The sequence below is a fragment of the Mollisia scopiformis genome, assembly GCF_001500285.1.
Source record: "Mollisia scopiformis unplaced genomic scaffold LY89scaffold_41, whole genome shotgun sequence".
NCBI classification, from domain to species: Eukaryota; Fungi; Ascomycota; class Leotiomycetes; order Helotiales; family Mollisiaceae; genus Mollisia; species Mollisia scopiformis.
The window spans coordinates 106,631-130,808 of record NW_017263621.1 but is presented as its reverse complement, the minus strand read 5'-3'; the positions used below and the strand labels follow the sequence as shown (position 1 = coordinate 130,808).

Sequence of the window (24,178 nt, the reverse complement as noted above, 5' to 3'; positions counted from 1 at the left end):
TTCGAAGGGTTCGAATGGCTGTTGTAGACAGGTGATATGCTGGTCAGGAATTATCCGCAAGGGCTACCAAGGCTTAGGTAGTATTCCGTAAATTCATGCGGAGGCTATGCTGGTTGGCCTGCAGCAGATTAGATCATGCATGTGTACATTGTACTGGCCAATGTATGAGCAATGATGGCGGAGTCCAAGTCCCCTGGATATGTGTTGATGAGGATCTACTTACCATAGAGTGGGCCACGCAGCACTCTCTGGTGCTCTCAGCACACTGATGTTTGCTACTCTGCGGGAATCGCAGTCGAACTTGCAGGTCAACACTTCAGTAATCCGGCTACGGCATCTTAATTGGGACAAGAAATCTCTGGGGATGCGTCCCAGGAAGTTTCCACCGAGTCCATATTGCGTCGCTGCAGAAAATTGATGCCTTTTTAGCTGACTGTGAGTCTTCAAGGACTTCTGTATCTCGCGGTAGTATAGGAAGGACGTAATGTGGAGTCGTGGTCGTTCAAAGATGGTAAATAGTAGTGGAAACAATATTAATGGAAGTCATCGAAGCGCAGCATTCTGCCCTGCTGCAGAGTTCTGGTATGGAGCTCGGGTGCTTCGCAAATCCGAACCTGGAGGTCCAAAAGGACAAAAGTTCATGGGAATTATGTCTTGGACAAGAATGCCGCTGTGGAGATGCCAGAAAAGTGCTTTTGCTTGAAAATCTAGATGCTGGGGTTTGCTTGTGGAGTTCTCACAAATGAAAGATGCAATCTTGGAGTGGCATTGGACGCCCAAGACTGAACAAACGAGGAGTCTCGCTTATTTGGATTCTCCACAAAATTGAAGAAGAGGTGTCCGATGGCAGATCTCGATATTGATCCAATTTGAGGAGGCTTACTGATCTCGGTCTGCAATGTGCTGCAGGTCTCAAAAACGCGGACGTTAGGGTCCAGTGGCTGCCCTTACTTCCGGCACCGTTAAGTCGCACCACCGAATACGTATTCAGAGCGGCGCCGGAGAAATCTGATGTCCTTGTTACTGAGACATAGTCCATATCCGTGGTGCATGACTCCCTTTCATTCTAGCACCACCCATGTTCTTTGAGGAACAGCCAGCTCCCAACAATCGAGATAGACCTTCCCAACGCCGAGCCTTCTGGCCACAGTCTCCAGCTTTTCTACCAACATGACATTGACAATCAGTTCTCTGACATTGCGGCTTAAGACCAGGGGATAGTCAACATTTCTCCTCGCGGTGAAGTGACGATTCATGAAATCCTTCGGATCCATGGCTGCCAGTGAGATGGCGATGAACTGCCATGGGTGCGGTTCCCCCTCCTGAATTAGATTCTGCTCCGCCCAGGCTTTATCTAGCTCAATGAAACCAATGGGATCGCCGGGATTCCCAGCTCGGAGTATGCTTGCAATTGATCTCTTTGAGAAATTAACATCCTGTGTATAGTCCGTGAACCACGAATCTTCCGTAACAAAAGGAACATTGTTGGCGAGATTGAAAATTGCATACTGAGTCTCAAACAATAGTCTACCGGGTTTCTGAAGAGTCGTACTGACAAGATCTGCGGGAGGCTTGATAGCTGAGAAGGTAGAACTGGCGGGAAATGGTGGCGTATCGTTGATTCGGGAAAGTTGCGAGCCATTTTCATTCAAGAGCCAATCAATGCCGAATTGTTTGGGTTCTTGATCATCTGGCCAGAAAGCCGGAATCTGGGAAGTCTCGACCACTCTTCTTTCTGTGAACGAGAATTTGACAGCACCGTTCACACATGCCCATGACCAGCTGGGCAGAGCCACATTTGCAATTCGTTTTTCTGCTTGACCTGCCTCTTGCCAGAGTAGAGCATCCTCGAAGTTCTTACTTGGCAGGCCGAAAAAGAACTTCTGGTCCCATTTTTGAGTCATGTCATTCATGATCCCCTGAAAAGCTCTGAATATATCCGCTGGTGATGTCAGCGACCGAAGTGTGTACTCTTGAACAGCATGTGAGTAAAATTCAATTAACGTCTTGAACTTGTACTTGGTATCCAGACGTTCCACACTCCAATTAGTAGGAAGCAGACGATTCTTTCTCTCATAGCACACCTCTTCAGAGCAAGCATAAAATGCCTGTCCATCGGTGAGGAATATACACCGACGTGAGAACATACGCTCCTGATACGTCCAGCCGCGCGTGTTCCATACGGACTTTTCAGCTGTATCCGCCATACGAGGCAGTATATTGCTGATCTCAATGTCTTGGATCGTGATAGTCTGACGCTTGGCCGTCCTCGACCATCGCCTGATTCCGGGCAACCCACTGTTGGCATGGTCTCCGGCAGCTGCCACGATAGTCAAGGTTGCAGACGCATAAATCAAGTCCATGATATCGATTTGTTGCTTCTGCGAGACGGGATCATCTTGCAGAATACACAAGCTATCGATCCACAGATACTGCTCTCCAAGATCGAGACACAGCTGCATGGCGTCCTTGATCGTGTGTGGTAGGCTTGCACCTATCAACGCATTCTTTCGGCCCATGCTAACGAAATTGTCCCGTGTGAGTGCCAGCCAATTTTCAGTTATCTTGCCCCAGACATAACTCAGGGCAACGTATCTGCAACCACCAGGGGCTGGTTTGACACACATATCCTCCAAATCGATGATCAACATCTTCTCCGGAGTGATTGAACCAGCCACCGCCACACATCGTTCATGATTTGATTCACAAATCTTGACAGATGTCTTTAGGAATTCCACGTCTGTCGTAGGGCAGATCTCAAATCTGCTGCTGGATGGCTCAAGATACGAGTCATGGCCTTTGAACACAGCTTCAAGCTCAAGCCACTGCCAATTTGACGGAACCCTCGCTGTGAATTGCAATGCGTAACCCTTGGCTTGTTGTCTCATTGGATCAAGAGCATTGATGTAACAAGTTGTTCCCTCGCGTGCTGGTTCATCCCATCGCCCCCACCAGGTTTGTTGACAGGCGAGAGATATCAAAGAACAAAAGTCACATTCGGGACGATGAACGAGATCGTTCAACTTGCCCAGATCAACCACACGACCTTCAGCTTCACAAAAGATAACATGGCGTATTCGAATTGCTCGGCATTTCTCACACAGGTTCGTTGCTGGGGGAGGGTTTTTCGGACACCAGCATATCGGAGGCGTTTTGGGTGCTTCAACCCAAGCTCCATGTTCGTTCCAGAATGGCCTATTTGGAAAGATATTGGCACTCTTGGAGTATCTTGCTGAAGTATTCATGACACCCTTGTGTTCGCGCTCATGGAGCAAGATCTGAAGGCAACTCGATGTGAGTCAGGGGCGCTAGACTGTCAATCAGACTCCGGCACGGTGACTGAGAGGGTGATAAATGAAGCTTTGAGCAACAGCAGTACGAGGATGAAAGAGTCTTCCGTGAAGCATGTACCTGTACAGTAGCTTTGAGTAGTAGAAAATTGGCAATAACGGATTCGGTAACCTTGTTCGGTCCGCTCCAGGATTTCGGCTCGGGCTTTCCCCGCAAAAGCTTAAGTTGACAAACCTCGGTTCCGGTTAAGGGACAGAGTTGGCAACCCTTTATGTTTCTTACGACCTCTACTCCGTACATCCCACCATGATGTTTGTCTCTGTGGTCAAATTTTTCATTGGTGATATTGTTTGACACGAAGACAAACATTCCTTCTTCCACATTCTCTATACCCCACACTTACCCGACATGACAGGAAAAGCCCCTCTCACTGGCTTGCGTGTCTTGGAGTTGGCAGGCCTAGCTCCAGGTATGCTCAATCCCCCACGCAATTGCAACTTCTCGACCAACTAACAACTTTCAGGACCATTCGCAGGCCTTCTTCTAGCCGATAACGGAGCATCCGTCCTACGAATCGATCGAGCAATACCGAATGTCACCCATACAGATACTCCATCGAGACCTCCACCTCCAACGAATGATCTCCTTACACGACACAAATCGTCAGTGGCTATTGATCTGAAATCTCCCTCCGGAATCGAATTTATAAAAGCTCTCGTCTCCCACGCAGATGTAATACTAGATCCTTTTCGCCCCGGTGTACTTGAGAAACTAGGAATTGGCCCAGATATCTTGCTTGGTCTCAATCCGAAGATTATAGTGGGACGTATGACTGGATTCAGAAGAGATGGCAGATACAAGGATATGGCTGGGCATGACATCAACTACATTGCTGTTTCTGGCGCCTTATCTATGCTTGGTAGAAAAGGAGAGAACCCGCTACCACCTGCCAATATTCTTGGAGACTTTGCTGGTGGAGGGGCCACATTGTTTCAAGGAATATTACTTGCTTTGTTTGCAAGAGAGAAGACTGGCCGCGGGCAGATCGTCGAGGCAAACATGGTGGATGGCAGCGCCTACCTCGCCACATTCCCAAGATTGCTGTTGAATACGCCAATGTGGAACAAGCCGCGAGGGGAAAACGTGCTTGATGGTGGCTGCCCTTGGTATGATACGTATGAGACAAAAGACGGAAAACATATGGCGGTGGGCGCGCTCGAGCCGCAATTCTTTGCAGAGCTTCTAAAAGGCCTCGGCCTCTCGGGAAAAGGAATTGAGAGGACACGGGATGATCGAAGGACATGGCCTGAACTAAAACACACCTTTACAAAATTATTCAAAGCCAAGACAAGGTCTGAGTGGGAGGTGATTTTTGATGGCACAGATGCCTGCTGTACTCCAGTACTGGATTATGCAGAGCTTCGGCAAAAGGACAACGGAAGAGAAGGAGACCAGAGGCCAGCCGTGACGCTAAGGAACACCCCTAGTCTAGCTGTCTCTAATTCGGATCTGCCAAGAGACCCAGCTACGGGACAAGGACCCGGGATTAAAGGAGCAGGATACGTAGCCACAATTCTCGTTCCTGGGCGTGGAGGTGAAGAAACACTGAACCACTGGCTCGGGTGGAAGCGAGGTAAGGATTTCGACATCGAAAACGGAGGTTTAATCAAGAAATCGAGTTCCAAATTGTAATCGACATTCTGGGCCTTGCGCTGAACCCTCGAAAATCGCCAAATAAGGAATGAGATTCAGGAAAGTCTCACAGTCGAAAGCTGTGGCCGTGGAACAGAGAATGGATAGTGACGGAGCTCCATTGCAACCTATGGGAAGCGATTTCTATCAAATATTTCTTCCGTCCTTTTCACACCATTCTGAGAACGCCCAAACCAGGTCTACTAATTTTACGTCCCGAAATTCCCACAGACAAGTCAAATCCATCCCATCCACGCCAAGAGATCCTGCCGTGGTTCCCATTAAGTCCCATTCCATTCCGTTGCGCTCTATTCAATGTACAGTACTGTTCCTCCAATATGAAAGTGCCGGACGGGGCTGAGTGCAGCCGCATCGTGTATCAGACGATCGTCGCTAGGCTTGCAAGCCTTTTGAGGCGGGTGGATAGGCTTGCAAAAAGAAGTACCTGCCGATCGTCATTCTTTGTTCTATTTCCATGAATAGCTCGCAACACATACCTCTATGTGGTTTCTCCATCGCCGAAAGCAATGGTCCTCGATGGACTTGGAGGAGGGTTTGGAGGAGGAGAAGGGGGATCGTCGTTGGACATGTTGATGATTGGTGTTATGATGGTGAGATTTGGTTTGCCTTTTCGAAAGCAAGCTTGGAATTGAGCAGTACAAGAGACTTTGCTTTGACTACCACAGTGAAGTTCCTTTGCAGCTACAGCCATCTTCTTCTTCAGCGACTTTTCTTGACTTTATATCCCTATCTCTTGGTTCAAAGAACAAATTCCCAATAGTCAGGAGTCGAAAGCTTCTTTACTTGCTTCGAAAAAAGCAACTGCTTGCCGAGCCAGCCACTTCGGGAATATGACGATTCGCTCAGCTGTCGAGGGATCTCATTCGCAGATTTCCCACTAAGTATGGTTGTCTCCTGAACAATGGATAGATTACAGCTTTTGTCTCTGGTCCACTGGGAAAGTTTAAGTAGCCAAGCCAATGCCCGTGCCCCACCGCGGGAGCTTCAATCTCGACATGAAAGATTGATGTTCCTAGTCACTAGCTGCCAGCTGCTTCTTCCTGCGCAATGTCGCACCGAACAGCCTGTCAATGCGTTTAACTCCCGTGCGGGAGCGAACGCCTCGCTCAGGGCAATACCCGTCTGTGCTGTTCCGACCTCTTCATTCGCCCTCCTCGCTATCTCCTCGCCACGATCCCAGCCAGGAGGAACCTCTCGCCACAAGCCTAGCTGGGAGAGACATCGTCGCCACAATCCCGACAGGAGAAACCTCCTCCACATGGCAATTATTTCCTCCATGAATCGGCTCCAAGTGCCGTCGGCCACCGGTTGGGCGCATCCTGGCGTTGCGCAAACAAGCGGGACAAACCTAGGAGCACACCAACGTGAGAGCAATATGGTTCCGAGCTGCCGGTTCGCTGCGTAGTTACGATGCTTGTTACAGCTAAGATTGCGTGCCTTCGAGGAATTGGACGACTGGTCTGCGGAGGAGGGGTAGGGACAGATCCGAAAGGCGGTGGAGATTACGAGGCTGTTGTAGGGCTGGGAAAGCTCCGCTGCAAGATCTTTGTGTCCGATCGTGAGATGCAATCGTGCTGCTGTGGAATTGATTGACTGGGCCATTGCAGATAGGATATGTAGCCTCACGGAAGATAATGAAACCGAAACCACAACCATACGTTACTTGATAGCCCTTGTGAGACGAAAAGCCTTGGCTGTTGATGAATCTCTTTCCATTATCTAGAATGTCTGGATGTAGCAGAGGGCCGAAAATAACAAGAACCATACAACTTTCACGCTCATATCGTTGCCATCCCCCTAATGCTTCCCGCCGAGATTGTGAAGGGCACACCATTGTCCACATCGCCGCTGGTCATTCCACGTCATTATTCGCCAGAAGAGGTATCGTATCAAAAGGATGTTCGTCAAGACACAGTCTAGGGTGCAAGCACACAAAATGCTGCGTAGCTCTAAGCGATCCGAGTAGCCTCATGTTCGGCCGGACGGGCCCTTGTACTTCATTCCGAATCAATTTGATTGCCTTATTGTACTTGGCTCACAATCTCGCTCGCACGTGATAGAGATTCAACCATCTGCTGGCACTCCTTCCTTCGCCGGATAGTGTAGTCACTTTCCTTGAGTAGTTCATCGAGGGCATCTGTCTTGTACATGTTCTCTAGAAGCTCTCGTTGCATTTCGTCCTTTGTGAATCTGGAAATGGTTAGTGATGCACGTTCAAAAGGGGCTTCGGTACTGACTGGACAAGGTTCAGCATAATTGCCTTAGGCACCATGTCGATCATCGTTCTCTTGACGATGTTATAGTATGATTGGATTAGAAGTTCTAGACGTGTGAGTACTGTGATCCGAAATTGCTATCTAGATTGACTCACTAATGATTTCAACCTCAATCCCTTCACGTTCAGATAAGGTGCCTGATGCTTTGAGAGTTGGTGGTGGAGCTTCCATAGCAGCCATCTTCTTCTTGTTTTTCGATGCAAAGAAACTGCCAAAGAATCCACCATTGGCATCGTTCATGCTGTCAAGAGTTGGACTTGCAGCTCGGACGGGAGTAGATGAGGCCGGCATTGGTTTGCCCGTCTTAGGATCCACTTGAACCGGCTTGGTCGAGTTATGTCGCTCATTGACAATAGCCATGGCCTGCAAATTTAGTTAGCTATGGTGATATGAGTCTGAAAACCTCGCCTACCCGGTGGCCATTCAAGAAATCTGGGTGACCAGTGTTGATGTAGCATGATTCCATTGCTACCAAATCTTTCACAAGCTTGTTTGTCGGGTCCATGACCTTCTTGAAAAAGTTGATGACGACTTGGTGAAACTTCTCCTTCAGTCCTGGGTACCGTCTGAATAGTTGCTTGCCAAGTAATTGTGTAAGAATGCGGACAAGTTCATCGTAGACTAAAGAAACACACTTCAAGCTGGGTTCTTCTAGACGCTTGATTTGTTGCTTGACAATCAGTTCAAATGCAGTCGTGCCAACAAAAAGTGCTGGTGATGATCCAGAAGAGTTGTAGAGAATAGTCCTGATATCAATATCCTTGACTTGATCGAAGGGGTCTACCGCCTTGACACCATTCGCATATAACTCGTGGAACACGAAGCTGATTCTTGCACCACCAGAAAGTTCAACGCTAGAGAGTTCTGTGTTGTTGCCCTCCAATACTGTCCGCCACTCGTTTGAGAATTCTGTGATGATATTGAGGACGATGTTCGCACTATTGCCGAGCATCGAATCGCCGAGACCTTGAAGCTCCTGGGTATATTTCTGTAACGAAGCAGAAATGCGAGCTTTGATGTCTGGTAGCGTCTGCTTGATGTGCATCATCAAAATCAGATTGAGCTTGCGTGCAAGGTAAGGAGTCCCGCAATAGGAGCTCTTATTCCTGTACGCTTTATGATTCTCGAAAAAGTTCTTCTCGTTCTCCAATGCAGCTGTGATTGCCTTCTTATTGTCGATATCCCTCTGTCCTCTGTTCACAACTGGTACGTAACCTAATCGCAGGGGAATGATTCGCCCAGCCAGGATATCCACGACATCGGTTCCATCGTCCATCAAGTCGACCTTGGTCAACACACCAATTGTCCTCTGGCCCTCAGGATCTACTTCTCTAGCAAGCTTCAATCCATCTGAATTGGCTAAATCTGTGTTGGCCCCAGTGACAGCAAGAATAATAGCGTTCGGCTTGCTAATTTGCTTCAACACCATTTCCTTAATCTGCCGCTCGATATCCCTGGGTTGGTCACCGACTGGCACCTTCGTCAATCCTGGCAGATCCACCAGTGTAAGCGTGAGGACATTAGGAGAGTATATTCGAAGGTTGATGGGAGCAGGCGAGATTCCAGCATTCCGACCAGTCTTTGCTTCTGTCTCCTTGACAATCTCATCTCGAATCTTGTTGAAGTCGTGGAACTTTTGCCCTGGAATATGCAGAAATTCTCCCCATTCATCAGCATTTGCTTCCTTATCGGCCCCGGCGGATATCTCTTCTGCCTTTACACCATTTGTCTTCGCTGCAGTAGGCTGACGATTGATGAGTTGGAGCACGAGCGGTCTTCGCGTTACGATACCGGTACCTCGAGGTAAGCTGTATAAACACATCAGCAGTGCACTACAAAGGACATGTGGCGGCATACAAGTCTCGGCCTACTATGTTCTCCAGCACGGAACTTTTTCCACTCGACTGACTACCCACCACTACTATCTGCGGTAAATCGATAGGATTTTGTACGCCGACCGTCGTGAAGACATCTTGTAACTTATTCACCAGTCTGCCGAGTCTGTTAGCAAGCCGGCGCAAATGAGAGCTTCAGGAGACTCTGACGTTATGAGACCAGGGTCCGAGATACCGCCTTGCGCGGCTGAAGACATGTTCATCAAGTTCGAAAAGGTGCTCTTGGAGTGCTGTAGTATGTTCGATGGTTGATAGATGTGTGCAAGTGGGTGGGAGGTCTTGTATGTGCAGCGCTGGCAGTTGAGGCTTAGATGGTTTTCGTTGTTGAAAGTGCAGGCGCGACTCGTTTGTGATGTAAGGTCAGGGGTGGCTTGTCCAAAGCGGCCTTGAATGTTAGGAGAGTTATTACAGTCCGAAATTCTTTCGACTTTGTGAATAATGAGAACCTTAACAAGTTAAAAATATCTTTTGCAATATCTCACCTAGGAGTTGCATACTTCAAGTAAGTTGCGATCACGGCGATGTCATCTCTCCATACGTATGAAAATCAGCCTCGTGACAACTGTCTCAAATTTTCGATTCTCTATCTCGACAACTCATTAAGAGAGACGTTTCGGTCATTTTATCTCGTCACTGTCTTAATGTCTATCTGCTTACTCGATTTTCATTTTTAGGTAGACGCAAAAAAGCTACTATCCTCAGATTTCTCGCCCTTTGAGCTTACGAGTTACCTACGCGTCCTCCCTGTCCGTTTCAGGCTCCGATATAAAGCCTGAACACGTGAGCTTCCTCGAAGACGATTCGGACTCGGTAGGCTATCGAATACGGAACGAAGAATATCCAAGATCTACTAAGCTCTCTCAAAAATTGGGTGCCCGCCGTACCATCAACACCGAACCCAAAGTGTGGGACACAACTCTACTGGTTCAGCTTTAGACCAATCAACAGTCTCGGTTCCAGAGGTACAGTGCTTTCACAGCATTGGTGAATTTTATCTGAAACTTGGAAGAAAAGTAAAGGCATCCGAAAAGTACCAAATCTCATCTTGAGCACCGTTCAACGGTCCAAAATGGCTCCTAAAACCATAACAATCATTGGTTCTCTAAACACCGACCTTGTCACCCTTACTCCTCGAGTCCCATCCGGCGGCGAGACTTTAACGGCAACATCGTTCAGCACTGGACCAGGCGGCAAAGGAGCCAATCAAGCAGTAGCATGTGCTCGACTTTCGCGTCCTAATCCAAGAGGAACAGCTTCCCCGATAACTCAAGATGTTGCGGTAAAGATGGTAGGCGCGGTAGGAGCTGATGCATTTGGGACCCGCCTCATCTCTGGTATGAAAGAAGACGACATCGACACCTCTGGGATCCGAGTAGTGGAAGGCAAAAGCACAGGAGTGGCTGTAATCTTAGTTGAGGAATCAAGCGGCGAGAACAGAATCTTGCTTTCCAATGGAGCAAACCACTCCCTCCAACCCTCAGACTTCCTCACACCAGAGTCCCTAGGAACGCCATTACCAGATCTTATCATCCTACAGCTCGAAATCCCACTGGATACCGTACTACAAATCCTCGAAACAGCACGAAAGGCAGGAGTTGACGTGCTGCTCAACCCAGCGCCAGCTGTCAAGCTACCAGATCACATCTACTCAGCCGTTACTCACCTAATAGTCAACGAAAGCGAAGCTGCGCTCCTCACCTCCCGCTCTGTATCTTCCGTCGAAGCTTCAGACTTCCCCTGGGATACCGTGACCTCCGAATTTCTCCAAAAAGGCGTCAAGAACGTGATCGTCACCCTGGGATCCAAAGGTGCATTCTTCGCCAGTTCGGGGCAAGAGAAAGGGGACTTTGTACCAGCGGCAAAGGTAAAGAAGGTAGTTGATACGACGGCGGCGGGAGATACGTTTGTGGGTGCTTATGCAGTCAATGTTGTGAGGGGAAATGTGGATTTGGGAAGTGTGGTGAGGTTGGCTTGCAAAGCAGCTGGGAGGACGGTGGAGAAGGAGGGTGCTCAGAGTGCGATTCCATGGGCAGATGAGGTTGATTGATTATGAGACTGAAAAATTCAAGAATAGCAAAAAATAATAAACTTCGGACGTGTTTCCAAAGCACGATGATTTGACAGCTTATGTCCAATGCCAATAACCACAACCGGGACGCACACCTTTCAACCTCGAAAAGTTCTCGACTCAACCCAGACATTAGACTAATGCTTAGACTGCCTTAAAAAACTATAAAGGAATCTCAAGATTTGAAACCAAAGTCATATTCAACACGAACATCAAGTAGGGTTGGATCTTCGAAAACAGTACCGATATTCAGGGCAAAAATCCAGGCTCTCCAACCTCAAAGTCGTCAAATCACTATAATATCCGACTCCAGAAAGGCTACAAATCAACTCCCAAACTCGGAATACAATTCACCACATCCAATTTTTCGACGGTCAGAAATGTGGGTTCAATGTCCGTGATGAATTTTGTTGCACATCGCACTCTTTATCTTATCTGAATGTTGGTCTGTGGCTGAGGTCATTTCGACCCCAAAACCACTGACCTCGAGACAAACATCAACATCCAAAAATTCCACGGGCGAAGGAAGGATATGCATATGTTTCAAGTCCGCATTCACCGCACTACCACTATCAAATAGCTCATCTACATACAATGCCATATGCAACCATCTTGAAGGTATCCGCCATGATAAAAGGATGCCCTGTGCCGGCCAAGTCAGGTCAAGGCATGTTCCTCCCTGTCTCGGAAATAACCACAGCCCGCCAACTGCCTAGTGTAAATGCCTTCTCTAAAATCAACGCATGCCGAACTCCAGACCAAGACCGACGACACCCTGACCAGAGCGGAGCGTGACCCTGACCGATCGAACGCTGTACTCGTCGTGCCGTTGCGTGACATGAAGCAAGGCAAAACAAAAAGTGAAGAGGTGATGTGACGATGTACCTAGCCTGAACTCCGAAACCAAATGCTGCGTCCTCGAATGCTCATACTGTCACCACGACCAGCCCGAATTGTCTGATTTCGCCGCCCATGCTGTATCTGTATCATGATATCCAGTCTTGCCCCTTTACGCCGACATGATGCTTGAAATTGTTGAGTTGGAGAGGGTCATTATCTCCCATTTGAGTTTCGGGAGCCGTTAGAGTGTCGTTTTTGGGGATCCATGTCTGCCCATCTGTGAAATTATTAGGATTCTGCAACAAAAAGGGATTGTCCTAACTTACATTCGAACTTTGCCATCGTCGCCTGCTGAAGCGAACATTGACGGGTCGGTAGGACTCCATGAGACTGCGTTGCAAGACGATTTTCCATGTTGCAGCTTCTCGACAAGTTGGCCAGACTCTTTATGCCAGATATTAATGTTGCCGCCTAAGTGATCTGATTAGCAAAATGTGCCAGATTTCGAGGGACAGATCTTACTTTCACTACCAACGATGACGAAGCTTTCGTTAGCACCTCCGTATGAGGCTCTGATCACGTAATTGCCACCCGGATCATCGCTTCTGAAATTTTTTATGGTCTCTCGCGACTCCAGATCTAACATGCAAGCTTCTCCATCGGCTTTGTTGACGAGTAAATACCGACCGTTTTGACTTATGCTAACAGAGCACATTTGAGCATCCAGATCCAACTCGTACTCTAGGTCTCGTGTGATGAAATTATAGACATAGATCATCTTCTCATTAGTCATGGCGACCAAGAAGCGACCATTTGGCGAAACAGCTAGGTCTTGAATTCGATGACTTTTCCCCCAATCAAAGATCAATTCGCCTCTGGTGTTCCATTGGCATAAGTTACGTTCCTTGTCGAGAACACCCGTCACGAATGACCTTCCGTCTGGCGCCCAGACGCAGGCGCCAACTGGTTGCTCAAAGCGAGGTAATTTGACTATTGGCTTACCGGTCTTGGAATCATTAGCTGAGCTCAAAATCAGACCTTTTAGGGAACTTACATGGACATCCCATAGAATGGCGTAATAGTCCATTTGGCACGTCACAATCATGCTGTCATCCGGACTCCATGCAACAGAGCATATGCCCTTCTCGGGCAATCCTAAGCACTGGAGAACTTCCCATGACCCGACATCGTAGATAACGCATGTGCCGTCCTTGCCACAAGTAGCCAATCTGGTACCATCATTCGAAAATTTGACATGCCAAACTTCACCAGTATGCTTGTCTAATTCTAGAATTGGGTGCGTAGGAAAGTTGCTTCGATCGCAGCTATGATCCTGGTAAAGAGATGGTGATGATGCCGTGTTGTGGTATAAACATTTCGAGATTTGATGCCTTTTAACTTGCTGCATTAAAATAGCCAGTCGATGCTCAGGTAACATGACCGAAGGGGATATACAACCTGCGCTAGTGTTAGTCAAGTTCTCGGCAGCAAGTCGATAGACGTACTTGACAATTCGGATAACAAACGATGCCGTGAATCGCCCTCTGCTCCGTCCCATTCAGCTTTGACTTTCAGGTCTTCAGTAGACTGACACATTAAGAGGCTAGAGAAGAAGTCAGTTAGATGTATATGAAAGATGTGTAGGATTTTACCTTGAAAGAAAGTGAAGCTTGTTTGTATCCTGATATAGTGGTGTCAATTCGAGTCGAAGAACCATCAAGGCTTTCCCAGTGTCACGTTGTTCCAAAAGCTCAAGAAACTTCTGTTCCCGTAACCAGAACCGCACAACATTCCGGTCGACACCTTGTTGTAAAACGAGTCCGTTTCCACCAATGCTCACCCCTCCTTCCTCAAGCGAGTCTCCGAACAGTAGATTCTCTGCCTGTGTCCAGTCTCCTTGCAGAACAGCATTTCGAAACTTGGCCACAGCTGGGCTCTCAAGATTGTAGCCACTTTCTTGGCTTAAAGTTGAAGCGGCATTGTCATACCCTAAGTCTGTCAAGGCCTGTATCAGTATCCTTGTTACTTCTTCCCTGTCGTGGCCAAAGTATGGGGGCCGAGGCTTGATCCCAGAATTCGAGTGCCCGTTTGTACTCGACGAGCCGTTCATAGCTATCGAAGACCGTCGTGTTCCATTGGCAGAATTAGACACTGCCGCTTTGTGCAGAGGAGAGGGTCCAGACCCGTTCGAGAATGGCCTGGAGGTACCATTTGAAGTGCTATTGTCCCCCTCTGCTCTCATTCTAGAGCCTTGTCGTTGTCTCTTTCGGCGGTGGTCTGTTTCGTTTGCCGGTCTACTCTCCCTCAGACTCTCGTGGCGGTCCTCTTGGTCCTCCGAGTCTGGGGATCTATTTCGACGTCTGCGACCGAGAATGGAGGTTGTGGCTAGAGGAAGGTCTTCTGAGTCGTCGGACGCTGTATTTGTGGCAGAACTGGAGGCAGCTTGTTGAGAAGGGTTTAATAATGTTTGTTGATTAGATTGTGGGGCTGAGAGTCTTGTGCTGGGAGGTAATGAGGGGGTTGTCGGGGTGGATGGGTCGTCGGAGGTGGATGGGGATGATATATCAGGTTGGGGACGATCGTCAGCCAGGACGACTTCTGCGGCGTGCCGCGTGAGTACTGGTTGGTCAAGCGGAGTATCTGAGTAGCTGTCTCTCCAGATACCCAGGTTACTTGGCTCGAGAATGGAGTCGTGATGTGGTTGAAATGGCTGGCTTTATCCGATATGGAGCTTTGACGGTGGCTTTTAGTTGCTGACTGCTCAGTCCGAGGGCGCGCGAATGGCGAATAGACTGCTATCCAAGGCTGAGTTGGGTTTCCTGGTGAATGTGATCATTCTCGAGGCCGTGGAGTGCGGATAGAAGTCGTAGGATGAAGTGCACGTCGTCGATACAGGAAAGTAGGTAAGCTATCAGGGCCGGGCTAGCAGTATCGCCGCTGTCTTGCGGGTCAGGTTTGAAGGGTCAGTAGGTAACTGGTTGGCTGCCGACACCACTGTCAAGGCGATTCCGCTGCCGCTGAATCAGGCGCAACCTTGCACATGTGATAGACCAAGATACCCGGGTCAGATCACTGTGCAGCATCCAATATGTAATCCTGCTCTTTGGGGAGTCAAGAATGCATATCATTCCTCCGTGCAGCTGCAGTCATGAAATCTCTACTCCGTTGTGGTGGCAGCTGCTGCTGCTAGAGTTCTGCAGCTAGAGGTGAAGAATAGCGGGGAGTCGGCTCCCGTACTATGGCCTTGGTTGCCCGCCTTGAGAGAGAGACATCGTCATTTCACGGATCTGTTCACAAGAATTACACAAGTCAAAAACGGGAATTGAATTAACTACAATAGATACAGATGATTTAATTATGATGAGATGATATGTGCCATTTGCTTGCTGCCTATTGTCCCAAAATACAGGAGCAGTTGACTCGTCTTGCTTGCACTTGCATAGTGGGGGCGTCGTCTATCAACGCGATTTGCTTTTCCTCGCCAAAGCTATCCTCACATAAAAGATCCCGCACCTATCTGCCAAGTTAGCTTCGACTGACACCGCCATCCAATTGCCAGTCTCTCTGCAAGTTCATGAACGTTGGTTTTCGACCTCGTTTGAAAGCTCGACCCTCGTTGTACGATCTAGTCCGCGCTCGGAACATTGAAACCTTGTCTCGTCGTACACCACGACCGAGCTTCTCAGACGAACTACTCCCAGAGCTACCTCCGTTGCCTCCTTCACCAGGCTTCCTCCTATCACCGCCGCCAAGTCCAGGACCTGCACAGCAGTCGAATCTCGAAGAAACATCATCCAAGATGGGTCCCAAGAAAGAAGTAGCTCGGGATGCAGATGGTGAGGAGCAATATGGTACGTCTCAACAGCAATTCAACATGATGAAATGAAGCTAAAAACAGCTATCCAGGCTCGATTTACTCCGTCTCTGGGTATGCCAAGCTCTCAAACAACATCCTGACAAAGTACTGATCTGGTGTAGACCCGTCGTGGTTGCAGAGAACATGATTGGTGTTGCCATGTACGAATTGGTATGTCTGCGTATCTGGTGAAGCTCCAACTCAAAGCTTACCAGTATCTAGGTTCGAGTCGGACACGATAACCTCGTTGGTGAAGTCATTCGAATCGAAGCGGACAGAGCTACAATTCAGGTCTACGAAGAGACAGGTAGGGCATTCTCAAGACATTGTAGGACATGTTACTGATGAACTGAAGCTGGTGTTACCGTGGGCGATCCCGTTATTCGAACTGGAAAGCCTCTCTCCGTCGAACTAGGCCCCGGCTTGATGGAAACTATCTACGATGGTATCCAACGACCTCTCAAAGATATTGCCGATACTTCCAACAGCATTTACATCCCTCGTGGTGTTGCTGCTCCAGCCTTGAGCAGAACGAAGGATTGGGACTTCAAGCCAACCATGAAGGTTGGCGACCACATCACTGGCGGAGATATCTGGGGCACTGTCTACGAAAACTCTCTGGTGAACGACCACAAGATCATGCTGCCTCCACGAGCCCGCGGTACCATCACTGGAATCGCTGGGAAGGGCAGCTACAAGGTCGACGAAAAGCTATTGGAGGTCGAATTCGACGGAAAGAAGACCGAGTATAGCATGATGCACACCTGGCCCGTCCGCGTTCCTCGTCCCACCACCGAAAAACTTGCAGCCGACAAGCCATTCATTGTTGGTCAACGTGTCTTGGATGCCTTGTTCCCCAGTGTTCAAGGAGGTACCGTTTGTATTCCGGGTGCTTTCGGTTGTGGCAAGACTGTCATTTCTCAATCAGTCTCAAAATTCTCCAACAGTGATATCATTATCTACGTTGGATGCGGAGAGCGTGGAAACGAGATGGCTGAAGTCTTGATGGACTTCCCGGAGTTGTCAATCGAGATTGATGGCCGCAAGGAGCCTATCATGAAGCGTACCACACTTATCGCCAACACTTCCAACATGCCTGTGGCCGCTCGTGAAGCTTCTATTTATACTGGTATAGTAAGTCAAAATCACCCTCGCTTTGCCCGACAATTTGGGAGTCGAATTGTCCAGACTCGTCTTCGGGAGCTGCTTGCCGTAGAAGACGGGTCTCAGCTCCACGATTGTGATCCTCAGCTTGTGTAACTCTGTCAAAAAGTGTATACTGATTTGGTCTTGAAGACAGTAGCTGAATACTTCCGCGATCAAGGCAAAGATGTTGCTATGATGGCTGATTCCTCGTCTCGATGGGCTGAAGCTCTTCGTGAAATCTCTGGTCGTCTGGGAGAAATGCCTGCTGATCAAGGCTTCCCTGCCTATTTGGGTGCCAAACTTGCTAGTTTCTACGAACGTGCTGGGAAGGTGCAAGCCCTTGGTGGACCAGAGCGTGAGGGTTCTGTTAGCATCGTCGGTGCTGTCAGCCCTCCAGGTGGTGATTTCTCAGATCCTGTTACCAGCAGTACTCTTGGTATAGTCCAGGTTTTCTGGGGTCTCGACAAGAAGCTCGCTCAGCGCAAACATTTCCCTTCAATCAACACTTCGCTCAGTTACAGCAAGTACACCACTGTCCTGGATAAGTACTACGAGAAGGACTTTCCAGAATTTCCAAGACTGCGAGACCGCATCAAGCAGCTTCTTTCCGATTCAGAAGAATTGGACCAAGTCGTACAATTGGTCGGAAAGTCAGCTTTGTCTGATCCAGACAAGATCACTCTCGATGTTGCCGCTTTGATCAAGGAAGATTTCTTGCAACAAAACGGATACAGTGATTACGATCAATTCTGTCCTATCTGGAAGACCGAATGGATGATGAAGGCCATGATGGGATTCCATGATGAAGCCCAGAAGTCGGTGGCACAAGGTCAAAGCTGGAGCAAGGTTCGAGAGGCTACTTCTGAACTCCAATCGCAACTTCGAAGCATGAAGTTCGAGGTTCCCAGCGATGGGGAGGACGTAATTGTAAAGAAGGTATGTTTCATCTCGAATGTATAGGTTGACTAAGTTGACTCTTATAGTACGAGGATCTGATTCAAGCCATGAATGAGAAGTTCGCTTCCGTCACTGACGAATAATTGCTACGACGAGGAAGGAGGTTTTCGCGTGACAGAATGGATTGATGATGGTTGCATTGCTTGCTTGGGCTTATCACAGAGTATTGTTGATGATTAGTAGACGGAATGAATGTAGTATATATTTCTTGGGATGATTTCATCCTCAATACATTCCTAAAACTCATCTCATGTCTAGGTGACTGGATTCACTTGTGAAGAGAGAGCTGCCACGACAGCGGAAGGAAGCGTATGAACAGCTCCGTCTAAACACCGTCATTGAGCGTATATAGCTTCGACCACCGCTATGACAAGTAAGTGCTCGTCCGAAGATATTCGGTTCCATAACTTACCGTATCCCAAGGCTTGGATGAGTCCACGAATCGTAAATCGGTCGCCAGACGTATCACATGATCCGGATCATGGTTGACAGTGGAAGCGTGAATCTGTTCATGTCTCAGCACTCAAGCTCTCCATGAATTTGGCTACCTCTCACCGTATAAGGGCTATGCAATACAACATCTCCAGCTTCATACTCACTCACGAGCCATCGCCGATCATGAGTTCTTCCGAACCGTGCCGGTCCATCATCAAGGAGACCAGTATTCATCATATTCTGATTGAAAGCTGACTTAGCTTCTTCGTCCGTCAACCCGCTCGCCTTAGCTTTCATCGAGAAGTCTTCTTCAAAGGACTTTCCCAATGCCACGCCTGATTTCGTTAGCTCGTTCCCTTTAAGTCAGCCGTGCAATGCTATTGAGCAGCATACCATCTTCCAAATATATTAACCCACCACCCAGCAACGAGATATCACCCATCGGCACCCAAGCCGTCACACTAGTATCCTCCCCATACCTCAAAAATATCTGATCATAATGCACCCCAATCGCCTTCGTCCCCGGAATATTATTCCTCAACAACGTCCTCCGGAACGCCACCGTATCCTCCTCCCACCCCGTAAACCGCTTCACGAAGTCGAGGAGCGCGGGATGTTGGCAGAAATCCGTGTACCATGGCTCAGCGTGGGCTTTGAGCGCTAAGTCGACGAATTCGGCTGCGTGTTCGCCTGGGTGTCCGTTGGCTCCTGTGGCGCCGGCGCCGATGCCGGGGTATTGAGAGATGGGCTTGGTGATGTCGTAGATTCCTTCTACGGGGGAGGTGGAGGGGGAGAGGACGCCAGTGGGTGAGAGGTAGGTGAAGTATTGTTCTCGAGCTTTGAGAACATCGGGGCGAGGGATGAGGTTTTTGAGAAAGAGGTAGCCGTCTGTGGTGTAGCGGGTTCGAAGCTCTTCGATGGGGAGAGAGGTGGATGACGGACGAAGTCGTCCTGGGTTGAGGAGAGGGCCGTCGTTTACGAAGAGCTTGACGTTTGAGGGGATGGTTTGAGGGTCTTCGGTGGTTGTTACGTGTGGCATTTTCAAATTCGTTTCTCTTTCAGTTGAGAGTAGGGTGAGAGAGATGTTTGAAAGTCAGGGTTCAAGAAACGTTGAGCTGTTCGGCATACTTTAGTTTACTCTGTTCGTCTGCCAGCATGACTGCCTCCGCAATGTACCCCACCAAGTAGTTTGGAAGACTACTTTCACATGGGACGAGCGCATACATGGCATAGTTGCCTTGTTGGAGCAGAAAGAAGCAAGTGTGTCCGACTTGGGCTAATGCAGCATGTAGTAAAGTGGGGGTGAGTACATGTGGGGAAATTTCCAAATCTGATTCCTGATCTCGTTATTTCCTATCAATGTCCCATTCCGGGAAAATACTCCGTATGCTGTGTTTCGAAGTTTGAACATAGAAGTGATGGAGTCGATGGCGCCTGTAATTGATTTAATGCTTAAGAATTTCGTCATCAACCGCGACAGACTTGCTTGTCCAAGAGGGGTGGATGACTTGGTCATTGACTGCTTCAATTCGCCTGAAACCCCAAAGCCAAGAAACGATATCGTTGTATGTTTGTTGATAGATTCTTCACAACTTTGCAAATGTCCTCAGCGATTGAAGTTCTGAATACTGCCAATATCGACGATGATATGCCACAATTGTCGATTGTTACGCTACGGCAAAACGCTTCCGTGTCAATTACAGATCCCTTTCCATCGAAGTGTTCCTAGATATCATCCTACTGTTGTAAAGTTAAGCAAAGGGTGTTCAAATCAGTTGCGCTACCAGTGAATCTTTCGATTATGGCACAGCAATACTTTTTTTTTTTTGAAAACACAAGCTTCCTAGTAACTCATATGTTGAGCAGTTTCCAGGCACAAATTTTCAACGAATAAGTGGTCTGAGTATTTGATACAAGTTGGGCTGCACCAATTCACTGAGTTCATAATCATGGGCCGCAAGAAAAGAAGGAGGTCCGAGAATCCTGGAACATGGTTTTGTCGACCTTCAATACCTGGACTGGCTCGATGCGACATCTCTAAGTCCTAGTAGGCTTCTGGCTTTGTCCTACAGTTCAGATAATCATGAAGAACAATGGCGGCTTAGAAAATCATCAACGCAATCTAAAACCATCTCGCTCATATGAACCAATCAGCCGCAGCTCGAGTCTTGGAGAGATGGAAACTCGATAAGAACGGTTAGTAATAGAGAGCCTAGTAAGTTAATGTCGATTGCCCACCATAATTATTGTCTTGATTAACATGCGCCATAGAAACAGCTCATTCTCAGACTTTGAGCGTCTGCGCCTCAGATAAAGCCTTGTTCCTTCAGAATCATAGCGCATTACATTATAGTGTGGCTGTAGCTGCATGCATTGTTTCGGGCGTAAAGTGCCAATAGAAAACGCCTCGTCCCTAAACGAGGCTTCAACTCCAATATTGATCGAGACGACACAGCCTCGTGACTCTGTGTTGTTACCACACAGCCTCGATGACGATAATATATTGAGCAAGATGTCTAGTGTCGAGAACAGTACCGCCAAACGTCCTCCTCGATGCCAAATTCATTACTGGTCTTGGTGCTCGTACTCGTGCAGTATTTCTTAGTCACTTGGGCACGGTGGGTACCGTCGACGACTACTGTGACCCACGGTATAACAACATCTCCAGTAAGGTTGGGCACATTCGATGAGCCAGAACCAAGAGCTTCTGCAACGCCATGGAAGCGTCAAGTACCAATTTCCGCTCGTCAAATTGCCTCGAGTAGTACACCAGTTGCGAGTCCATCTCCAACACCAACGGGAATTAAGTTAGGTCAGGTGGTGATAGCTTCAACGAGGCAATCGACATTACCTTCTGCCATCTGTGCAATTGGACCATGGTCGAACGGTAGCAAATCTGCCTTGGGTGAGTGAGCCATATCCCGTTTCGGTCTCATTCGTTAACTAGACAGAAATATGGGGATGCTCAAGCGGATACCTGATCGGATCAGATACCCTCACTTTCAACAGTCGAGATGAATGCATCTCATCTGATGGCCGATATTTTTGTGTGTACACGTCCACGCCATCGTATGAACCATATATGCTAACAACAAGTTCAACCATATGGACGGGCGATGTTGAGCTCTCACAAGGCACTATTGTTTCTTATAATACTTCTTCATATTATTCTTTCACCACATCGTATACAACTACCACCATATCTGTCACGAATTCAGCCTATGTCTATACTGGTGAAGCCGATAGCGACTATCAAACCCTTACCACCTATACTCAGACACGTCCTTCTTCACTCTACTATGAGACATATTCAATTTGGGTCAAAACGTTCGTCAGCGAGACTGTAAGTTGGAGCGGCACCACATATACTCAGACCTCGACCGACCATTTCGTGGATTACTCCTACGTATCCTCTATCATTACCTACACCACTTGTGCGGGCCCTCAGGTTTACTCTTTCGATCAGTGGGTCAGTTTTTGGTAAGTAGTTTTCTGAATCACTTGATGCTTTGATACTTATCCTTCTACAGTTCGTCTGGAGTTTCCGAAGCCTGCCAGCAATCCACACCTACAGTGAGCTATGCATCACAGGTGTGTACAGCAGGAACGAGTGACAATACCATTCAGGCTTTCAATCTCAATCAACTACAAGCAACTGTCACTTCAATGACGATGAGTCTTTCTCTCAGCAAGAGCTCGACGGATACTCATTTCTACTTTGTTGATATGTATACTTCCGAGACTTTGAAACCAACAGGCACAGCTTCCACTGTGGATTCGAGTCCATCAGGTTACTTGAGTCTCATTAGGTCAAAGCCGCCATTTTGCGTCAATGTTATAAACAGCACCTGCACTTCCCTCTATGCAGCATCTCAACAATGCTGGAGCGAAGCATTCCCACCTGGACCACAAATGTGTCTTTGCAATAGCCTCTCGCTTATGAACTGCACACAAATCTGTCAATCAACTCCAGATGACCGTGTTTCATACTACGATTGGGCCATAGAGCTTTGCAAAGACTACACCAGACCACTCAACAGCTCAATAAATGCAACATTTGTGTCAATATGGCCTGAAGTCCAGGACCGATCCTACTCGATCTTGCAAGATCTGTACCCATTCGCGTGGAGACTCTCTCCGACCGACAACAAGAAGCTTTCCCAGTGTCCAAGCAAAGCACTGAATCTCGCATCTTTCGCTATCAACAACGCCATTGTTGGTGTGGGAACTTGGTTCCTAGGCAGACGAAAATTGATCAAACGGTTGGCTAGCGGTCTGAGATGGTTCACTAAAGCGGCCTATGGAGTAGCAGGCTCGAAGTCATGGCCCGCCATCTCGATAATTGTCGTTGCCATTAATGTGTTTGCAAACTTTATCAACGCCGTATTAGCTAAACGGACAGCTGGATTTTCAAGCCCGGATATCGGTACCCTTATCCGTCTGTGGGCCACGAGACCTCGACTGGCATTTATTGCCACTGCTATTTCTCCCGTTCAAAAGGAGCAAAGCATGTACATTTCGGCTGGAGTTTCAACTCTATTGTCCGAAGTCATGTTGCAAACAATTGGAGGGGTTGTTTTTATACAAGTTATCAGCTTCTTTACCACGCGGGGTTACCTCCAAGTCAAAGCTCTTCAATACGTTTTTGGCAGTTGGTCGGCTATGCTGGTGTACTCAAGCGCTTTGATCTGGGTCATTTCCATTTCATTCTTCTACATTTACGTGGTGTGGAAGTATTTAATTGGTGCCCGGGTTTCTACTTTAGTGTTCCTAGCTCTTTGGAATTTTCTGAAGTCTTACAGCGAAATATCTTGGAATACTTTGAAGTATACACTCGAGAAGATTGTCGATCTCATCCAGAGATGCTTCCGAGCCCACTCAGATTTGAATACGGAAGAAGAAGGGTACTCAATGGATGATCTCGGAGAAGTTCAAGCACAGCCTTACCAAACAAAGGGTTGGGTGGGGTGGCTTGAGCAAATGGGTCTAGGTGGGGATGTCTTGAAGACGGTATCACAAGCGTACATAGTCTTGTTGCTTCCATACATATCGCAATGGCTGTTCTGGATTGGGTTTGTTGAGTTGTATCGCGATCGGTGAGTCAATCTGGAAAAAAAATTGCCAAATCGGCTATACTTACTGACATTCTTCAGGTACTGCGTACCGGTTTTATGGCAGATGACTTTGGTCTGGAGTGTTTTTGATCTGATTTGTAAGCTCTATCAAGCATTGTGTACACATCAAAACTAATCGCTGCAGGTATACTTCTGAGTGCAACCCATTGAATTTACGTCGTTATACCCCTCATTGCGATGAACAAACTTAGTTTTGAATGAAAAATTGGGTTCGTAGACCCTAATATGGTGGAAGTAAGGATTTTATAGCATGCAGATAGCACTGCAAAAGTCCGTGAGGCGTGGAATTGTGTTGCCAATTATTACTATATTTCTACAATCGAGTGAAGGTTGTGTCTGAGCATGTCACTGCAAACAGAATTTTTGTTTACACAATCTTAATAGTTACCCGTTTCTTTCAAACAGGACACAAACAAAGCCAAGCATAATCCAATGATCATGTTGGAAAGCGGATAAATGCTCAAAGCTCTTTTTTCTTTACAACAAAGACGTCTTTGTAAATGGAAGCCTTTGTGAAAGTGGTGTTCTATAGCTCCATTTAATTTTGCTGCCCAAAATTCTTTAAA

General features: G+C 47.8%; 9 protein-coding genes across 9 annotated transcripts; 5 read left to right on the top strand and 4 right to left on the bottom strand.

Moving 5' to 3' along the window:
* Positions 1-2,084: 2,084 nt before the first annotated feature.
* On the bottom strand, positions 2,085-2,888 carry LY89DRAFT_602739 (HET-domain-containing protein; the record flags this gene model as incomplete). The annotated part of the gene is made up of 1 exon (XM_018210264.1): positions 2,085-2,888. A coding segment is annotated over one exon (804 nt), but the record flags the coding sequence as incomplete, so codon positions are not given.
* An 811-nt stretch (positions 2,889-3,699) lies between these two features.
* On the top strand, positions 3,700-4,983 carry LY89DRAFT_726349 (CoA-transferase family III; the record flags this gene model as incomplete). Its single annotated transcript, XM_018219050.1, has 2 exons — positions 3,700-3,760; positions 3,815-4,983. The coding sequence occupies 2 exons, from the start codon at positions 3,700-3,702 to the stop codon at positions 4,981-4,983; spliced, it is 1,230 nt and encodes a 409-aa protein (XP_018061032.1).
* A 2,042-nt stretch (positions 4,984-7,025) lies between these two features.
* On the bottom strand, positions 7,026-9,378 carry LY89DRAFT_602681 (dynamin-1-like protein-like protein; the record flags this gene model as incomplete). The annotated part of the gene is made up of 6 exons (XM_018210259.1): positions 7,026-7,194; positions 7,242-7,326; positions 7,376-7,643; positions 7,693-9,088; positions 9,138-9,272; positions 9,326-9,378. The coding sequence occupies 6 exons, from the start codon at positions 9,376-9,378 to the stop codon at positions 7,026-7,028; spliced, it is 2,106 nt and encodes a 701-aa protein (XP_018061031.1).
* A 424-nt stretch (positions 9,379-9,802) lies between these two features.
* LY89DRAFT_403116 (ribokinase-like protein) lies at positions 9,803-11,297 on the top strand. The gene has a single exon (XM_018207277.1). The coding sequence runs from the start codon at positions 10,245-10,247 to the stop codon at positions 11,220-11,222; it is 978 nt and encodes a 325-aa protein (XP_018061030.1). The 5' UTR covers positions 9,803-10,244; the 3' UTR covers positions 11,223-11,297.
* Positions 11,298-12,070: 773 nt separating this feature from the next.
* Positions 12,071-14,685, bottom strand: LY89DRAFT_403011 (WD domain-containing protein). Its single transcript, XM_018207276.1, has 6 exons — positions 13,736-14,685; positions 13,589-13,686; positions 13,138-13,541; positions 12,606-13,089; positions 12,410-12,554; positions 12,071-12,360 (listed from the first exon to the last, which is right to left on the bottom strand). The coding sequence occupies exons 1-6, from the start codon at positions 14,323-14,325 to the stop codon at positions 12,297-12,299; spliced, it is 1,785 nt and encodes a 594-aa protein (XP_018061029.1). The 5' UTR covers positions 14,326-14,685; the 3' UTR covers positions 12,071-12,296.
* Positions 14,686-15,882: 1,197 nt separating this feature from the next.
* Positions 15,883-18,125, top strand: LY89DRAFT_702807 (vacuolar ATP synthase catalytic subunit A; the record flags this gene model as incomplete). The annotated part of the gene is made up of 7 exons (XM_018217273.1): positions 15,883-15,934; positions 15,990-16,011; positions 16,062-16,110; positions 16,162-16,246; positions 16,295-17,073; positions 17,236-18,021; positions 18,069-18,125. 7 exons carry the CDS (start codon positions 15,883-15,885, stop codon positions 18,123-18,125), a joined length of 1,830 nt encoding a protein of 609 aa, XP_018061028.1.
* A 116-nt stretch (positions 18,126-18,241) lies between these two features.
* Positions 18,242-19,706, bottom strand: LY89DRAFT_632472 (phytanoyl-CoA hydroxylase). Its single transcript, XM_018211306.1, has 4 exons — positions 18,871-19,706; positions 18,598-18,812; positions 18,455-18,547; positions 18,242-18,406 (listed from the first exon to the last, which is right to left on the bottom strand). The coding sequence occupies exons 1-4, from the start codon at positions 19,514-19,516 to the stop codon at positions 18,368-18,370; spliced, it is 993 nt and encodes a 330-aa protein (XP_018061027.1). The 5' UTR covers positions 19,517-19,706; the 3' UTR covers positions 18,242-18,367.
* A 914-nt stretch (positions 19,707-20,620) lies between these two features.
* LY89DRAFT_402949 (uncharacterized protein) lies at positions 20,621-22,009 on the top strand. Its single transcript, XM_018207274.1, has 5 exons — positions 20,621-20,692; positions 20,749-21,382; positions 21,429-21,524; positions 21,574-21,957; positions 22,008-22,009. Exons 2-4 carry the CDS (start codon positions 21,031-21,033, stop codon positions 21,822-21,824), a joined length of 699 nt encoding a protein of 232 aa, XP_018061026.1. The 5' UTR covers positions 20,621-20,692; positions 20,749-21,030; the 3' UTR covers positions 21,825-21,957; positions 22,008-22,009.
* LY89DRAFT_402950 (uncharacterized protein) lies at positions 22,010-24,040 on the top strand. The gene is made up of 4 exons (XM_018207275.1): positions 22,010-23,573; positions 23,631-23,689; positions 23,737-23,941; positions 23,997-24,040. Exons 1-3 carry the CDS (start codon positions 22,144-22,146, stop codon positions 23,760-23,762), a joined length of 1,515 nt encoding a protein of 504 aa, XP_018061025.1. The 5' UTR covers positions 22,010-22,143; the 3' UTR covers positions 23,763-23,941; positions 23,997-24,040.
* The last annotated feature ends 138 nt before the right edge of the window (positions 24,041-24,178 follow it).

Coding starts and splice junctions, on each gene's coding strand:
- LY89DRAFT_632472 (XM_018211306.1), bottom strand. CDS start 19,516: ATGCCACACGTAACAACCACCGAAGACCCTCAAACCATCCCCTCAAAC. Junction 18,813..18,870: donor GTTAATATATTTGGAAGATG/GTATGCTGCTCA, acceptor TAACGAAATCAG/GCGTGGCATTGGGAAAGTCC. Junction 18,407..18,454: donor CATCCAAGCCTTGGGATACG/GTAAGTTATGGA, acceptor TACTTGTCATAG/CGGTGGTCGAAGCTATATAC.
- LY89DRAFT_403116 (XM_018207277.1), top strand. CDS start 10,245: ATGGCTCCTAAAACCATAACAATCATTGGTTCTCTAAACACCGACCTT.
- LY89DRAFT_402950 (XM_018207275.1), top strand. CDS start 22,144: ATGACGATGAGTCTTTCTCTCAGCAAGAGCTCGACGGATACTCATTTC. Junction 23,574..23,630: donor GTTGAGTTGTATCGCGATCG/GTGAGTCAATCT, acceptor GACATTCTTCAG/GTACTGCGTACCGGTTTTAT. Junction 23,690..23,736: donor GAGTGTTTTTGATCTGATTT/GTAAGCTCTATC, acceptor TAATCGCTGCAG/GTATACTTCTGAGTGCAACC.
- LY89DRAFT_402949 (XM_018207274.1), top strand. CDS start 21,031: ATGCCAAATTCATTACTGGTCTTGGTGCTCGTACTCGTGCAGTATTTC. Junction 21,383..21,428: donor CGGTAGCAAATCTGCCTTGG/GTGAGTGAGCCA, acceptor TTAACTAGACAG/AAATATGGGGATGCTCAAGC. Junction 21,525..21,573: donor ATCTGATGGCCGATATTTTT/GTGTGTACACGT, acceptor GCTAACAACAAG/TTCAACCATATGGACGGGCG.
- LY89DRAFT_403011 (XM_018207276.1), bottom strand. CDS start 14,325: ATGAGAGCAGAGGGGGACAATAGCACTTCAAATGGTACCTCCAGGCCA. Junction 13,687..13,735: donor AAGCTTCACTTTCTTTCAAG/GTAAAATCCTAC, acceptor CTTCTTCTCTAG/CCTCTTAATGTGTCAGTCTA. Junction 13,090..13,137: donor CCATTCTATGGGATGTCCAT/GTAAGTTCCCTA, acceptor AATGATTCCAAG/ACCGGTAAGCCAATAGTCAA.